A 17,316-nucleotide genomic window follows, 5' to 3' on the forward strand; every position below is an offset into this window, starting at 1 on the left:
AAAAATAAGAAGTTAATTTCTAGTTGCATCTCTCTCGCTCCCTCTCATATTGGTAAAATGCTGATCGTACAATATTTGGATTTTAGTCACAAAAAGTTTTGTTGAGAGGGGATTTAGTTCAGCACTGGTTTTCCATGCAGAGATCCCGGATTCGAATCCATTCTTAGATTTTCTTTTTATAGGAAGGAGACTGATCACAAGGCATTGGAAAAGGCTCTGGACGCCACTTATTACACTTACGCGCTGTAAAATAAAGTAAATAAAAATTTATTAAGATTATAAAATGCGCCAAGGACGCTTGGATTTTTTCGAAATTTTTAAGGACTTTTCTGGTGCATCATTTTTGATCACAGTAAATTTACAGAAAACGCGCAATAGAAAATAGGTTTTTTTATATTTTGTTTTATTTTTAAATATCCTATGCTCAATCTTTCTGGATTCCTATTATTCTAAGCAACTGTTTGAAGAAGTTCTGTCCTACAGGGCTCCCAATGGTTCCAATGTGCAACTTAGGTCTAATTTTCATCATAGTTTTAGTGTTATGACGCAAGTTTTCTAGCAACTTTCCTTAGAATGAGAATAAATGATCTACAGAGTCATAATATGAAATTCCTTAAATAAATTTTGTTGAAACTAGAATTATTCCGAGAGAAGCAAATAAAAAAATGTTTCAGAAATTTGACGTTTGCAAAATATTACTATTATGTTTTCCACTTAAACAAAAATGAAACCCGATTTTGATCGGTAAATTTTTAAAATCGGAAAATTATTCACTCAAATTTTAGAATCACTAGGTGGCAAAATATGCTGTTAAAATGTTTATTCATTTCAGAATGTTAACAATAACGAATGTTTGGAATTTTGTAAATTCCTCTTCCCTAAAAGTAACGATTATTTAATATCTAAAACCCAAACCTATCGTAATGACATTCTGTTAAATTTAACACCGTTTAAATGTTTTTAGAAGTGTTTCGTTACTTCCAACTATCTTATAAACATTAAAAAAATGAAGATACTCTGAAAAAATCTGCTTTTCAGTTAATTAAATAAGATCTTAACGAATTTAAATTATTCACCTCAAGAAATAGACATCTTTAAAGTTTTTGAATTCTTGAGAGTTTAAATAGTTGCTAGTATATATGTAGTTAATTCGGTGAAGCTGAACACCCAACAGCCGAACTACCATGCAAAAATCAATACTTTACTTCAGTGCAGACAAGTACATCCTTAAACGCAGTATTTATCAAGATAGTGTACTAAAGGGTTGGAACACAATAATTTTACTAGCATTATGTCAATCGTTTCGTGTTGCTTTGATACACAAACAGAAATACCAGATTGTTTGGACAGTATGCTACAGAAATGTTCACATCCTGGTTGTAAGTCGATAAATTTAGTTTTTTCATTTCTTAGGTGTGTTAGCAAAAAAAAAAGAATTAATTCAGCCGGTATATTTGCCGCTATTTACTTTTTTAATGCAAACCAAAACATTAATTGCAGTTTTAGTATTGGGAGGTTCTTATCACTGTTATACTAGAGAAAGTGTAGGAGAATTTTAGGAAATCTGTGTACTTGTTAATTTCATTTTTATTTTGTAATGTTATGATGTGTTTTGGTGAGTCAGTTTTTTAATAATTTAGACCATTCTTTATTGAAGCAAGAGAAAAAACTATATTTTAATTTTATTGTTGTAAAAGACTTAGTTTTACAAATGAAATGTCAATGTTTTAGGTTGTTTCAGTTGTACTTGTGTCAGGCCGCGGTACAAAAGATTAGTGGATAATATTTTTCCACAAGTACCACAGGTTAGTAGCTCAGTTCAGAAACTTTCAAAACAAAGTCATTTGTTATGACTGCTTAATTCTTGTAACTAATTATAAGGAAAATAAGGTGGAGAATCAAAAGCAGAAAATACAATTATTTTGTAGAATGGTTGTTTTTCTTAGAATATTTATTGGCCTTTCTTTGATTTTCTCTTCCAATGCAAATTCTATAGGTGCATGATTGGTGCAAAATTAATCAGACTAGCATGAAAAAGGTATTTGACATTGCAAAGAAAAGCTCACATAGGTGTAGGTCCAATTTACGCTTAAGGAATACTTTCGTGCTTGTAGAATTTACCAATGCAAATACATTTACGAACAAAAAACCTGTAAATTCTCCAGTAAACACATTTAGGGATGCTAAATCATGAGCTATTAAATGTTCTTTTTGTTTACTTAGGATGGATTGGTTAAAAGTAATATGGAAAAGTTAACATTCTATTCTTTATCCAGTCCCGAGAAACTGGATAGAATAGCAGAATATTTGTTTCAAAGAGCCAGTAGAGATATGTCTAGAAAAAAGACAGGGTATGTTTACATACATATTCTCCTATTCTTCAGTTTCTTTGGGTAATTTGTAGTAAACTATATTGTTATATTTAGATATGTTGTAATGGCAATGGAGGCAATGGATCAACTTCTACTGGCTTGTCACGCTCAAACGCTTAATTTGTTTGTGGAGAGTTTCTTAAGAATGATACAAAAGTTGCTAGAATCAACTGAACCTGACCTTCAAATTCTGGCTACACAGTCCGTTCGTATACAAAATTTTGTTTGTTTACAATAAATCTAAGATTTAATTTATATAGATAAATACTCAGAAAATAATATAATCATTGTGTAATGGTTATTTCTAAAAAATTTCTGTGGAAATTTCAATGATCTTAAGAATTTTTGGAAAGTTAGAGGATTGAATAGCAATATAAAAGAACAAAACGTAAATATAGCAGTCGTGCCAGTTGAGAGCTTTATGTAAGTATGTAACTGATTTTACTCTGTATTGACACAAGAATCAAGTGCCTTTCTCAGCCTTATTATCAAAAAAGGACGAGTGAAGCCCTGTCATCAGAACGTTATAAAAATTTATCTTTCGAGGTGGTCTTTAAATTGTTAGACGAATAATTCTTCGATAACTGTTCCTAGACAAGATTCTGCTGATACTCATTAAATAATAAGGCAAGTTGTAATTTTTGCCTTTGATTGGAATAAAAAAATACTGATATTATTAATTCAGCCATCATCAAAACTCACAATATTTGTTTTGAAGAAATTTTGAAAAAACGCACTATTTTCTTCCTAATGATGGAATATGTGCATTAAATTAAATCATATCCTTTTCAGGATTTTTCTATTTAGTATTTAGTTTTTCAGGCATAAAGATTTATTCTTTTAACTGTTGTGTTTTCAGTTTGTAAATTTTGCAAATATTGAAGAGGACACTCCTTCCTATCATCGTAGGTATGATTTTTTTGTTTCCAAGTTTTCCTCGATGTGTCACAGCAATCATTCGGATCCGAATGTTCGGACAATGATAAGAATGGCAGGAATTAAGGGACTTCAGGTAAAGTTTTTATTGCCTAATCTGTGTTAAGCTATAGTATCTTTTAAAATAATTATTATCATCATGTTATCGTAGGGAGTTATTAGAAAAACAGTTTCTGACGATTTGGTTGAAAATATTTGGGAACCTATTCATATGGATAAAATACTACCTTCACTTTTATTCAATATGCAGGATTCCAAGTAGGTTTTATTTTTAATGTATTGTTTACTTTTTTAAAAATTATTTTGATAAGATTTGATTTTAGAGTTGGCTTGCCTGTTCAATTTACAATAACATTGTAAAGTACATATACAAAATTTGATTTGTACGCTTACACGACTTTATCCTTTTAACAATTCTAAAGGTTTTTACTTAGATATTTTCTCTATTTCTAATTTTGGCAGCTGTAATATTTGGTAGGCTATACTTCCATAAAATGCTAGTATTAATGATCTTGTTTTGATCATCCGCTGCGATTTGGAGGTTTGAATAAATTATTTGAGTAGTACCAAAATGTTTAGCACTTCCATACATAGAACGTTAATGGCTTGTAATAACATCAATTTATTTCGGATGTAAATTTCAGTTAACCAATTAATTAAATAGACCTTGTTGGTCTTTTCAGATATTACAAAGAAGAAAACTATAAACCGGGACTACAGGATAAGAATGATCCTGGCGTATTAGCTGATACTTGTATTAGGGAACTTATTGGTCGTGCATCTTTTGGACATGTTAGATCTGTCCTCAGGCCAGTTCTCAGGTTAGATTTACACAAATTTTTACAAGGAAACTTGCTCTATTATTTACTTTAAAAAGTTATGAAGTAAATCTAAACTTTAAAATGGGTACGAAGATTTGTTTTGTTGAACTACTTAAAATATCAAAGGTCTACCAAATTCTAATTTTACGATTTTAGGCATCTTGATCTTCATAATCTCTGGGTTCCGAATGACTTTGCAATCCATACTTTCAGGATTATTATGTTTTCAATACAGGTCCGTTAAGCGTAAATATTATTTATGTTTGAGAATAAATGAGAAATTTATCAAGTTGTTATAAAATTCCGGAATTATGTTACTGACATATTTTGCCTTCTATTTTGTACAGAGTCAGTATTCATATGCAGTAGTGGAAAGTTTAATGTCTCATTTGGATGAAAATTCCGGTTCTTCGGCTAGAATTAGGACTAGTATCACTCACGTACTATCAAAAATTATATCTATTTCCGCTGAAGAAAGTGTTGGTATGTTGAGCTTACGTTCTTTGGTGTACTATGTATTTACTGCTTGTTATCTTAAGAATGATATTGCAAAGTATTAAACGATAAGAAATTTAAAGTAATAATTTACAATAATATATGCAATTGTAATTTTTCTAAATTCAATTTTACAGGTCCATCAGTGCTAGAAATAATAAATTCACTTTTGGGACACGTGCGAGTGTCTGCATCAAGAAGACAAGACGCTGAAGAAACCCAATACATGGAGGCTTTAATTTCTTGCCTCGGAGAATTTACCGCACACCTTCCAGATTATCAAAAAGTGGAAATTATGGTTTTCATAATATCAAAAATACCTGGAGAAAAGAAACCTCCAGAATTACTTTTGCAGGAAATGTTACTTAAGTCTCTCTTAATTGTAAGTATTACAAATTTCTCCGTTGATATTACATTATAAGATAAAACGTCAATATAGTAAATTTGAGAGAAGTACTGTTTTTGATAAATTTTTTGTTTTAATAAGTGTAATCTACTTGGCTATTTTCACTACTGAACCTGGTACTGCCAGTGTGGTATGGCAAAAACTAGATAGTTCAATTCTCTTCGTAAAACTTATCAACGAATTTCTGAATATGAATAGAAATAAAAAGTAAAAAAGCATGCAACAGATAAAATCATTGCCATGAAATATTACCTACATTTTCTACCCACTCTCGTATTACTATCCTGTATCTGTATTTTTTTTTAACTGAATGTCGAACGCATTTATTTCTAAAATTTTGAAGTATAAATGACATTAATTAGCACATTTATTAGCGATAGCTGCTTTATTAACAACAGCCTAAAATAAATATGCCTCCAAATGTACTGTGCTTTTTTGTCGACCTTGTGTCCCTGCTAAAATTTCCGTGAATTTCTCGAAAATACAAGGCATAGAATCTTCAGCCAGATATGAAAGGACCGTGTCTGTCTTCTATTTATTTCAAAATTTTCCCTTGAAAGTCTGCAACAAATGATATGCTTTCGTCGTACCAGAGCTGGTTTATTTACGCAGTAAATTGTTTTCAAGTGGAGTGGTTCCGCATAAGCAACGTTTTCAAAAGTAAAAGGTTATAAATTTTCTTTGGAAAGATTTTAATGCATTAAATTGAGGATTAAGTCAAATTCAATTTGGTGTTTATATTTTGTGATAATGCCTGTTTTGCGATTGTTGACAATAATTTTATTATACTATTGACGACAATAAATTCGCGTTTTATGAATATTATTTAATTAATGATTATTAATATTATATTCACTTACATTTAGTTTTTATAATAACGCTGGAAGGTTGATATTGATAGTGTAAATGGCGCATTCCTTTGAGTATCGCACATTTGATTTGAATTTCATGCAGTGTTCATTTGAACGTAGCAAAATGGGATTGTGATTTAACCAAATCTACACAAAACTCACTTTGGAACATAATGCAACAAGCACGTTAGAAATATAGAAAAGGTAGCGAAAATTTCTATCACTCATTATGTATATATATTTTTTTTTAGGTGTGTAAAAAGTATACGAATGTATCCATGAACACTACATTCCCCGTTTCCCTGTTGGAGCCACTTCTTAGGTTATGCGCTAATGGAGAAACAGTGTTCTTGGTCCAATCAGTTCTGCACCAACTGTTAGATAGACATGCCAATCTTTCCAAGGTGCACGATCCGTCGTAAGTTATTGTTTAGTTGCAAAAAGTATATTGCCTTGAGCGTTATTATTGTATTAAAGTCGTAAGTTTTAGAGTTGTGGTTTCTTTTTATAGTTTGGATCACGCGGGTATTGTACGCGAACAGTGTTCACGGTCTGATACAATGTTTTTGAGGAAATATGGTGATGACATCTACACATGTCTTGTGGATAGCCTGCATATAACTTGCTCCTTAGAAATTCTTCAAGCAATTTATTCAACTTTAGCACTGATTGCCATTGAATTGGTTACAATCACAACTCTTCCAAGTTTTCTTGCAATGGTTTACAGTTTACAAGTGAGTAATTCGAATTATCTGGTTGTTTCAATTATCTGCTTACTCTCGAAAAACAGTTTTTCACATCGTGATTTTTTGTTGAAAAACGAAAAATTACCTATTTCATTAGGATGAAACATTGCAACAAAAAAGTACGTAATTGAAACACTAGTACAATAATATTCGTTTTTTTAGGAATTTGCTCTGTCGCAGAACAACCTCAGTGTATCACAAAAGTGTAACGTCCATATTCTGGCAATCTGCCTTTTAAATTTAGTATCGAATCTTCTACAAATTCCATCAATGAAAGTTTACGTTCAGTCGGTAAGTAATACAGATCACTCAATATACATGTTAGACAATTTTATTAATGTTGACATTTTTTGCAGATAATATTTATAAACCCTTGTTACGAAGGATTAAAGTACGATTGCATGGGTAATTGTGCCTGCAGTTGTAGATTTCAAAAAAGTTGCTTTAAAAAAATAAAAGAAATCAACCAAAAAAGAATCATCAGAGTAAAACTGGCACTTAATTTCGTTGTTTTGTCCGCAGTGGTATCGTCCGGTTTCGGATTCATCCATTATCAAAATTTGATTAATCCATCTAACCCTTGATGAGTCAATAAGTAAAGCAATACAATAAAGAAGATTTCTTAAGTTCTCTAGATGAACCAACGTGAATGAAAAGCCGAAAACGTTTCAGAAAAAGAATAAGCATGAGTGTAATAGATAAAAATCAAGCCAGCTCTGTGGCCCCAATCACATTCAAAATAACAAATATTTAGTTTGCTTTTCTTTAAACCAAAATAACTGTTTTCAGGTTATAGATAAAAGACGTGAAATTGCACCATATTTGTTACCAGAAATTAGAGAAGAACATAGATTAGATAATCTGGATATTAACCCAGACTTATTGATACTAGAAGTAAAGTTAGGTGAATGTTTACGACAATCTGGCGTTGAAGTTCCTACTATTTCTGCTTCATTGGTGCAAAGGTATATGTGCTAAACATTTATCTACAAATAAGAAATATACTTCTCAACGACAATATGATGTGTTCCCTTTTTCAGAAATCGTCGAATGAACGATGGGAATTCTTCACATTAAAGATAATAATTTAAACCATATTTTTCAGGCATTCTTGGGTGGAAAATACTGGGATGAGTATGAAAGGAAGCAATTCTGATTTAACAACGTTGGACCTTGATTCAGCTAATTCTACTCCTGGTATACAAAGGGTAAGAAATATAAAATATTTGGGTAAATTATTTTTCGGAAATCAATAATAAAGGTGCAAAAGAGTTAAAAGTTAAATTGTAACAAAACAAAAAAGCCACTTCAAAAGTGCAACAAACTCTAGATGTAATTTTTCTTAATGACAGTATACCATAACATAGATAGTCTCCACCGCCAGTCTTCACATTACTTTATGGCTGATTCGCCAGGCCTCTTGAATATAAAAGAAGAAGAATTTTAAAACATTGAAATTGTCTATTTATTAAAAAACAGCATCTCCCTTTTAAAATTTTTAAACTCTTAAAATAAAAAGACAAAAACAATGTATACACTAAACTTCTTGTATATATATTCAGATCTCAAAACGCTGGAATAACAGTCGAAACAATCTGTCGTTTTAAATTAACTAAGATTATAAGTAGTTTTCTTTAATAAATAATAATAAAAAAGAAAATACAAAACAATAATCGGCCAAAGTGATTTATTTGTATTTGGTGACATTGGCACCCTTTATTTTAAAAATTAGAAAAAACCTAATGTCTTTTAAGGCACAGACAATATACTTTTTATAAACCTTGCTTTAGTCTATGTAAGCTGTTCTAGAATGCTTGCTTGCGCTTCCTGTGCTAAGCAATATTTATTTATTTATTTTTTTAAACTTGAGGTTAGGTAGTATTTACTCTCAAGAGATTACCGTATTTGACGGCATATAAGACGCACTTTTTTGCCTAAATTAGGTCTCAAAAAAGTTACCTGCGTCTTATACGTGAAGGACACAGGTTAACTTTCAATACTGAATGCTATTTTTAGCCCGGATAAAGGTAGACACACCTAACTTTTTCTACATCTGCCATAATTATTTTATCAGGTTTAATAATGACCTAAGTGCGTTGCTTTAATTTATAATTGACTGTTCATCCGAAAGGCTGGATGGACGAAGCTGGAATGAAACTGTGGTTACTGAACGTATGGGCGAGGCGACCTGGTGGACTCTTAAGAAAACCCTCTCTTTTGGTTTTGGATCAGTTTAGCGCCTATAAAACTGAAATTTACATATCATGTTCAAAATAGCTTGCCGTTTGTTTATTTTCCTTAATAAAAATATGTTTGGTAATTGCATTCAATGATTGTTTATTTGGCTTTTACGAAACGTGAGAACTAAAAGAAACCACATTTTAAGTTATTGTGGTACCGCGGACTATTGAAACTTTTTTTCCTTGTGTGTGGCCTTCTAAATAAGGGTGCGTCTTATATGCCGTCAAATATGGTATGTTCATTTCAAGAAATACTTTTATATAAGAAAACAGTTTCTTTATATTTCCTAAAATCTGCCTTATCTAAGAAGATTCCCTATTTCCGTCATCATTTTATATTTTCCCATTAAAATCACGTAGGTATATTTTACATAAATTTATTCACCGTTAATTATACATATATTGTTTATTTTTTTTATTGTTAAGAAATATCCTGAAGAGGAATTAAGTTTTGAAGCAATGAAACGAGTTTTGGCGGAGAGTTCAGAAGTTGTTAAAGCTAATGAGAAACATAGACAAGAACAATTGTTCCAAACATTTAGGAACACAACATTCCAAGAAATGGTTGTTAGAAATACCGTAAAGGTAAGTACATTGATTTACACAAGAATATTATAGTTTATTTAGTGAACATTCTGACTTGATGTAGAAATTGTTGTGATGATTAGGATGAAGAAACACTGCAGAGCAAGTTGATGGAATTATTAAATAAAACCCAGTATACTCCACTACCACAGAATGATATGCCGCCTATTTACGAACAACTTTTTCCTGAATTATTTGCATATTAGTTTTATTGTTAATTTATTTATCAAGTTTTTGTTAATGTAAATAAATATATAAATCTGTTAATATTAAATCAATTGTATAATCAAATAATTAAGTTAGGGAATCAATTTAGATCAGACATAAGTAAATCATTTCTCCCATTCACACCTATATATCAGTCAAAGCCGATCACTTGTCCTTAATTCTATGATTTAACCCTTACCTTCAGTTATGTATAAACTTTTATCTTTATTAATTTAATTTCAAATCTAAAAACATTAAGATGATGGATAAATTTAGTATATTGTAATCACTACTGTAATATTACTTCAGATTGATTTCAAAATAAAAAGTTTTACTCTGTGGTACTAAAGAATAGGTTTAAAGCTCTCACAGAATACCACAACTGACTTAAAATTCAAAGCAATGTAAACACTTTCTGTTCCACTGTTTCTCACCCTTCTATTTGAAGCATTCTTTTAAAACTACATATGTATCCACTGTATATGTGTTAAATTGAACAAGGCAGATGACTCTTCCAAGAGGATATATTTCGTAAAACTAATAGTATTCAATAAATCATTTCTTCGTTTTAGTGTAAAGTTATCAAATTTGGATTTGCTCTGCCAATGGAAACTCCAAAACAAACCTTTTAAACGGTTCAGTTTCATTTTGAAGATAATAAAAAGGGCGGAGTTAATTTTTCTAATAGCTGTTCTAATGAATATTTATTTATTAAAGTACAACATAGTAAATGTTCTTAAGTTAAGGCTAAACTGAAATTTATAAAAAAGTTACAAGAAATAAAAATGATTGGTTTATAAAGTAAAAAGTAATTAGTGTTAAAAGTAAAAAGTTTTATTAGACAGGCTTAATGTCCACCACCAATCACGTGGTATGTCTAGAGACGAATAGCCACCGCACTATACTGTTAATTTCTTTAGACCTTATCTATGAATTTGACAGGTGACCCAAATTACTCATCCACACATAAAATCCAAATTTATATTTATAATAAAATTACTATGTTTTACTTCATTATTTTAAAAATATTTTTTAGATAATATACACTTATCACTTAATATTGACCATGATGAGTTCATCAGAAGTAAGCACAAACAGATATTGATCACTGGCAACAGCACCAACCACCTGGCTATTTGTCTCCAAATTTACAAGATTTTGGACAAATAGACTGTCGGTAGTTGTGGACGTTTTTCTATTTCTAAGCACTGATCCGCTTGATAAATTTGTCTTTCGAAATACTATCACATGGCCTCGTGTGTTAATTATAGCGACATAGCTCTTACCTAAAAAAATAATAAGATTTATTACAAGAGGAAATCAATCTTTAAAGACCTAAGATTTGTCATTATAGAAGTTAATTGAATTCACTAATGCAGGTAATTTTACATTTTACAAGTTTAATTTTTGTTCTTTAAATTAATTTTATCAAACACGTTTTTTCAGTACGCAATTTTGAATCACAATCTTGTGATTTCTAAGCTAAAGTTTTTATTGATAAAAGCGAAAAAAACAGATTTGCACAGGTTTATTAAAGCGAATTGAGACGTTTTGTAGTTTTTTTAAATCAATTTTTGGATAAAAATTTAATTATAAACATGAACTCTTCCACAGTTATGTGTTCGCAATTTAATTTATTACAATAATTAGTTTATGTTTTTTTAAAAAAAAGAGTGCATATTGATTAATCAAAATTAAAATGAATTAAATTCCTAATTAGAAGTTATACTCCCTTACAACTAATAGTAGCATTTCTTGTCACTATCCACTCTACCAAACGTGTACCTAATGGAACTTTCCAGGAAAAATATTCAAATACAAGTTTTAGAACCAAGTATGAGCAATAAACATGGTCGCATTGGTACGGTATGAGGGAATAAAAATTATATAATTAATCTATTCAATGAATGAATTATTATTATTATTATTTAGTAAATAATTATTTATGCATTTATTTTTACAGGCAAATGGAATTAGATGTTATAAAATTTGGGCAAGAGTATAAAAAAACTAAAACCGAGAATTTTGGTGAGAATAAATTTTCATTATTAAAATGTAATTCCTCAGTAAAGCTGAAAATAAAGAAAGAAACTTTTTATATCTCCCTGAATCTTTAATTATTTGCGAGTTACTGAACGTTGGAATGCTTTTTTTTTAATTCTAATAATTATTGTATATTAAGAGAAAGTCGTTTAAGTATATATACAGACACATTACTCATGTTATTTTTTAACTATTATTTCTTTTGTATAAAAAAAAAATTACTTGATGGAGTAAGAAGGAATTTTTTATCTTGTCTTGAAGCTGCAATGTATCCCAAAGCAGGAAATGTGTGGATATGTGTACACTGAAAGATGTCGTTGTCCATCTGAGGTTGAACTGGTTGCCACAGAATACCATCCACATCCCTTCTTATACAGAATGCTGGTAACTCATCACTAGTAAGTTGGACTGAAAACAGCCACTGTTCACTTCCCAATACTATCTAATAAATATAAATTAATATTTATAAAAATTAACACAAATTTAGTCGCAAAAATTCTATCATAATGAAAACATTACTCACCTTGTGAGTGATTTTACTATTGATAGCCTGGAATCTGCTCAAAAATCTGGTTTCTCCAAAAGCGTCACATTCTTCCATCTCTCCTGAATTGAGCATTGCTGTATCTCCTTTCTCCTAAATAATATTAAAAAATTCACCTCTGATGATGGTTGAAATACAGAAACTAGTCAGTGTTACAATAAACATCCTTGCTACAACGGACAAAATCAAAGATATCACCCAGCACTGCGGGCCTGACCATCTATTCAACTTCTCATTTTTTCAGAAAATTTCAGTTTTAAAGAAGAACTATTACTACACAGATTTTAGCAAGACTGTTGTATAGCTCAGACACAAAGTTAGGTAACAAGCAGAAGACAAATCAAGAAAAAGGATGGGGCACATAATATAATCGCAACAGCTATGAATAGATTTTTTTACCTCGTTTTCGGAACATAGATGGGCTAGTTTTTCATGAATTTCAGCTACAAATTCTTCATTAATAACTTCTTTGCCTACTTTACTGCTGTTCTTTAAAAGATTTGTCCAAACTACTCCCGGTTCCACTTTTTGCATCTCTACTACTACCCTTTAAAAACATAAGTACATCTCAAAATTAATGAAATCTTTATTGTAAGATTGCAAACTCCAGAATGATAGATGAATTACTTGGAATTATTCAAAGTCCACAGAGTGAGTTCAGGATCAATTCGTTGACACAATGTCCCCGAAAGGAATGACGTATCTTTCAAAGCAATATCAAGAAAATTAAACGTTGCGGATACTCTGACATCAGTTTTTTCAATAGCATCAGGTGTAGTAAACCATACTTTTACGTCCTCTTTAGTTTGCTGCCAATGATAATCAGGCTCAGAGCAAGTCCCTAGAAAGTAAATTTAAGGTAAATTCTACAGTTAGGCAATTTTCTGACCGTCTTGTACTGCACACTTCTTAAACTGTTTTTAGATGGAATCGACTTCTAAACCGATGAATTTATGAGTCTAACTTCGTTAGAACCTTGATTATGTTAAATCGGATATTCATAATGAGCCTTGTAATAAATCAACCATTTCAATCATGGCAACTGATAATGCTTTAAAGGAATAACCATACAATAAAGAATAAACAAACCTGGAGCTGGATAAAGTAACTATTCATTGCTAAATAAATCTCCCACACACATCGTTAATGGTATTCGGGAAAAGGTTCTATGGTAGAAGGAGGAGAATAAGTAATTTTGAACCCGCGAAGAGACTTTAAAATTTATAATATTGTATATATCGATAAATCGCTTAGTATTCAGAACACCAAAATCTTAACCCACGTAGTTAGATTTCAGGAAATAAATATTAATGTGGACTACGTGGCGGCATTTGTGGGTTATTTATTACCTATGAATCTTAAATCGGTTCCATTTCAATTGATCAACTCTAAGGAATTTTTCTTGATAGACAATCCTAATTTATCTAATATCTATTAGAAAAATATCTAATATAATTGCTTCTGATTGAGCACACATAAAAAATAAGCTTTTGTCTCAACTTTCCATTCCTTAATTTCAGTAAACCAAAATTTCTCCGAAATGGCTAAACCGGCTCTAAATTTGTGAAAGGAAGGACTGAAACTTAACTTTCCAATTTTGCCCGCTTTTACATAGCTCTGAATTTACTTATAATCGGGGACATAGAATTGTTAATTTGGGATCGTCACGATTTTTTGATATGGTTATAAATTCCGGTGTTTGAATACTGAATATCAAAACATTATCTTTATCCTTTCTGTTATACAATATTAATTTTATATAAAAAATTAGAAACCAAGATATAACATATTTTAAATATGTAATCTTAAGATATATATAGAAGTTAAATACCATTTTGTTCATCCGATAATAGTGGTATTTTAGCGGTGTTTGCAACTTGAAATTCTGCATCAGAAATTAAGTACAATCCTTGGCAACCTTTTTCTAAAGCCACATAATCCGGTGATCCATGACCTCTGAATTCACATAGTAATATTTTATCCCAACTACTTCCACTGCCTATAAAAAAAATGAAATCGTTGCACAGTAATTTTATGAAAATTTGGATCACTAGTCTACTTTAGGGGAACCACATTACTGCATATAATATACCTTCTTTAAAAACAATCCACTTTAAAACTGTTTCATAACCTGAAGATCTTCGAGGAGTTTTTGATTCACCTGTAGTTTCAATTAAATGAAGTACACAATGCAACTTTCTACTATTGTCTGATTTTTGATCCTCCAACAGACTGTAAGATACTTTAAATTCTTTTCCTTCACCCAACACTTCTTCACAATAAAGAGTCTATAATAAAGTATAAGTGATGTAAAAAAAGTGAATGTACGATCAGTATACAATAAAAAAGAAAAAATTAATTGAAAGAATCAAAATCATTGTCAATACCTTCCATTGTGTTGGATTAGTTCTGTCTGAGGTGTCGACTATATATAAATACCCGATTCCATCGGATACAACAGCAAGGTGAGAGGTCGGAAAAGTTACAGAAGCATTGAAATTACATCTATTGGAATTGTACTGATAAGGAAATTCCCACACATCGTCTAACTTGAATATTCTTTCAGTCTGTAACGATATGGTATATATAGAATAATTGTACAACACTAAATGTCAAAATAAAGTAATATATTGCGTACCTGGAGGTTGATTAGTGCTCTTTTCACACTTCCTTCGGAGGTAATTAGATAAATACCATTTTCATTCCATTTATCGCCGTACAAATGATTGTGCAAACTGAATTCCTTATGATGAAGAAAGGAATACTGATTATCGTTAGGTTGTTTCGTTCTAACACCTGAAAATAATTACACTTGATCACTCAATTAACTTAGACTACAAGAACATACGCATAAAATAACTTAAATTTTAATACCTCCAGGAATGTTTTCTTTTGATATAGGAAATTTTTCTAATGAAAGTTTGTATGTTTCAAAATTGTCGATTAACAGTGATCTATCAACACGTAATTCATTTGTCCTTATCATGTCAAAAAATAATGATGTAATTGTAAATATAAATAGCTTCAGCAAGAAATAGTTACAGTGTATGGTGAGAGTAACATTGCAAAAAACTGAAAAAGAAAAACAAGTTTATTCCCTAGAATGTTTATTGTGTTTCTAATTATTCACTCTACAAAAACACCGTCATTAGCGTTCATTTCTTAAGAAGGTATGATAAATTTTACATTACTGTCAAACTCACGTTGATCTTCAAATAGTGCAATATCCGTACTAAATAACTAAGTACTAACGGCAACATCTAACTAAATAAATCGGAATTAACGGCAGAACTTAGAGTTTAGTGAATAGTATAATAGTAAAAACTGAACACTCTAAACATATTTATTTATTTGTAACTGCATCATTACCTTCCTAAGCCATGAAGTTTTACTCCAACACCAGCAGTTTGTTACTAGGTTTGGTATTGGTTACATGGTTACAGTAACTTTCATCTACCGGTAAACAAGTTTGCGTCCTGTGATAGACGTTAAATGTTACAGTAAATTTGATGAAGTGTGCAATTTCTTTATCTTTTCATTGAATTAGTGTTTTCTTTATTACCAATGACTAGTATTATGCTTCTTTTTATTATTTTTAATGATACCAACTTCAGCTGAATTAGTTTTAGATTTAGTTTCATTATTGTTTTCTCTTTGAGAATTTATATACTTATGAAATTCTTCGAAAATGTTCAAAAATACATTTCAGAGTGGTTTCCTTTCAATATTATACAGCATTGGAAGCAAACCTTTACAAATCTGGGACAAAAAAGTGAGAAATGGCCATATAAAAAGGATTACAGACAATGATATACAGTCTTTAGTTTTAGAAATTGTGGGGACTAATGTTAGTACAGCATTTTTAACTTGCCCTGCTGATCCAAGAAAAACATTGGGAATAAAATTACCATTCCTTGTTATGATAATAAAAAATTTAAAGAAATATTTCACTTTTGAGGTCCAGGTAGAATATTTAGAGATTCTTGTTTAAATATTTATCATTAGCTATTAAATTCCTTAATTAAAAGTATTTTTTAAACAGGTGCTTGATGATAAAAATGTCAGGAGAAGATTTCGTGCAAGTAACTATCAATCAACTACTCGAGTGAAACCCTTTATTTGCACAATGCCCATGAGATTAGATGATGGTTGGAATCAAATACAATTCAATCTGGCTGACTTTACAAGAAGAGCTTATGGTACAAATTATGTAGAAACGTTAAGAGTTCAGATTCACGCCAATTGCAGGATAAGAAGAGTATACTTTTCAGATCGTTTGTATGCTGAAGATGAACTCCCAGCAGAATTTAAACTTTTCCTCCCGATTCAAAACAAAACTAAATGATGTTAATTATTTGTACAATTTTATTGTTATAAATAAGTGGAGTTCAAATGTAAATTTAAAAGAGCTAGTTTTCTCATTTGATATGTATAAAATTCATGCATCAAATTGATAAGTTCTAAGGATTTAATACAAAAATGTAATTCTGCAATAAAATGCTGACAGCAATTATTGAACAGAAATTATTGTTTCGAAAGTTGTTTATTTTCTTAATTGATTGAAAATTTAAAAATTTTTAGCAATAAAAAAAAGGAACGAGTAATTCATAAGGGAAGTGCAAGACGAAATAGATATTACTAACTTGAAGAATAAATTAAATGATTGACCGTTGTAACCATACAAGTGTAATATTTGACTCAAAAAAAGTACAATTTTTCTTTATAGTTCTACGATTCGCATATATCCCCCAAATTAGTAATCTTCCATCTTCCGTGTCTCCACAATCCTCTTTTCCCCAGTTCCTGAAGAAGGACACCAGAGTTGACTGAAACGTCGAACTTAAAAAACTTCTCAATCAACCATTACAACTTGAATTTTCGATATTTCTACTTTCTTACCCTCTTCAAAAAAAAAAAAAATAATAATAATATAGCAATCTTGCAGATTATCGATTTTAAGTTTTCACCGAAAATACATGTTTTAGGATCTACTGAGTTTGAACAAGTAATTTTACAATTGGTTTATGTATACAAATATGAAAATCACAGAAAGTTAATATTTGATGTTTG

General features: G+C 30.5%; 3 protein-coding genes across 7 annotated transcripts; 2 read left to right on the top strand and 1 right to left on the bottom strand.

Moving 5' to 3' along the window:
• The first annotated feature begins 1,241 nt into the window (after window positions 1-1,241).
• On the top strand, window positions 1,242-10,011 carry stmA (Protein EFR3 homolog stmA). 2 transcript variants are annotated; one of them, XM_074137527.1, is made up of 17 exons: window positions 1,242-1,379; window positions 1,732-1,805; window positions 2,224-2,351; window positions 2,427-2,577; window positions 3,232-3,384; window positions 3,460-3,566; window positions 3,992-4,129; window positions 4,286-4,364; window positions 4,477-4,612; window positions 4,762-5,006; window positions 6,133-6,299; window positions 6,393-6,615; window positions 6,790-6,918; window positions 7,417-7,592; window positions 7,733-7,835; window positions 9,294-9,452; window positions 9,536-10,011. In XM_074137527.1, exons 1-17 carry the CDS (start codon window positions 1,292-1,294, stop codon window positions 9,656-9,658), a joined length of 2,379 nt encoding a protein of 792 aa, XP_073993628.1. In that variant the 5' UTR covers window positions 1,242-1,291; the 3' UTR covers window positions 9,659-10,011. The 2 variants fall into 2 exon arrangements, with proteins under 2 accessions (XP_073993628.1, XP_073993629.1); XM_074137528.1 differs by lacking the exon at window positions 1,242-1,379 and adding an exon at window positions 1,468-1,615.
• Window positions 10,012-10,626: 615 nt separating this feature from the next.
• On the bottom strand, window positions 10,627-17,050 carry LOC141458943 (nudC domain-containing protein 1). Of its 4 annotated transcripts, none has more exons than XM_074137538.1 (11): window positions 16,890-17,050; window positions 15,121-15,318; window positions 14,885-15,042; window positions 14,634-14,813; window positions 14,339-14,534; window positions 14,078-14,245; window positions 12,874-13,087; window positions 12,646-12,793; window positions 12,226-12,339; window positions 11,925-12,144; window positions 10,627-10,945 (listed from the first exon to the last, which is right to left on the bottom strand). In XM_074137538.1, exons 1-11 carry the CDS (start codon window positions 16,924-16,926, stop codon window positions 10,710-10,712), a joined length of 1,869 nt encoding a protein of 622 aa, XP_073993639.1. In that variant the 5' UTR covers window positions 16,927-17,050; the 3' UTR covers window positions 10,627-10,709. The 4 variants fall into 4 exon arrangements, with proteins under 4 accessions (XP_073993639.1, XP_073993641.1, XP_073993640.1 ...); XM_074137540.1 differs by lacking the exon at window positions 16,890-17,050 and adding an exon at window positions 15,616-15,752; XM_074137539.1 differs by lacking the exon at window positions 16,890-17,050 and adding an exon at window positions 15,450-15,621.
• Bug22 (cilia- and flagella-associated protein 20) lies at window positions 15,935-16,770 on the top strand. The gene is made up of 2 exons (XM_074137607.1): window positions 15,935-16,210; window positions 16,289-16,770. Exons 1-2 carry the CDS (start codon window positions 15,935-15,937, stop codon window positions 16,589-16,591), a joined length of 579 nt encoding a protein of 192 aa, XP_073993708.1. The 3' UTR covers window positions 16,592-16,770.
• Window positions 17,051-17,316: the final 266 nt, after the last annotated feature.

This window comes from Rhodnius prolixus, unplaced genomic scaffold, assembly GCF_049639745.1.
Source record: "Rhodnius prolixus isolate KJV_2025 unplaced genomic scaffold, Rpr scaffold_5, whole genome shotgun sequence".
In the NCBI taxonomy this organism is placed as follows: Eukaryota; Metazoa; Arthropoda; class Insecta; order Hemiptera; family Reduviidae; genus Rhodnius; species Rhodnius prolixus.

Bases quoted from the DNA above. Each gene is read 5' to 3' on its own strand.
- LOC141458943 (XM_074137538.1), bottom strand. From the start codon at position 16,926: ATGGTTACAACGGTCAATCATTTAATTTATTCTTCAA. The intron at 14,535-14,633 runs GTATTGACAATG...ACTTTATTATAG, and splicing joins CTAATCCAACACAATGGAAG to ACTCTTTATTGTGAAGAAGT. The intron at 13,088-14,077 runs GTATTTAACTTC...TTTACTTTCTAG, and splicing joins ATTATCGGATGAACAAAATG to GGACTTGCTCTGAGCCTGAT.
- stmA (XM_074137527.1), top strand. From the start codon at position 1,292: ATGTCAATCGTTTCGTGTTGCTTTGATACACAAACAGAAATACCAGAT. The intron at 4,365-4,476 runs GTCCGTTAAGCG...TATTTTGTACAG, and splicing joins TTATTATGTTTTCAATACAG to AGTCAGTATTCATATGCAGT. The intron at 7,836-9,293 runs GTAAGAAATATA...TTTATTGTTAAG, and splicing joins CTACTCCTGGTATACAAAGG to AAATATCCTGAAGAGGAATT.
- Bug22 (XM_074137607.1), top strand. From the start codon at position 15,935: ATGTTCAAAAATACATTTCAGAGTGGTTTCCTTTCAATATTATACAGC. The intron at 16,211-16,288 runs GTAGAATATTTA...TTTTTTAAACAG, and splicing joins ATTTCACTTTTGAGGTCCAG to GTGCTTGATGATAAAAATGT.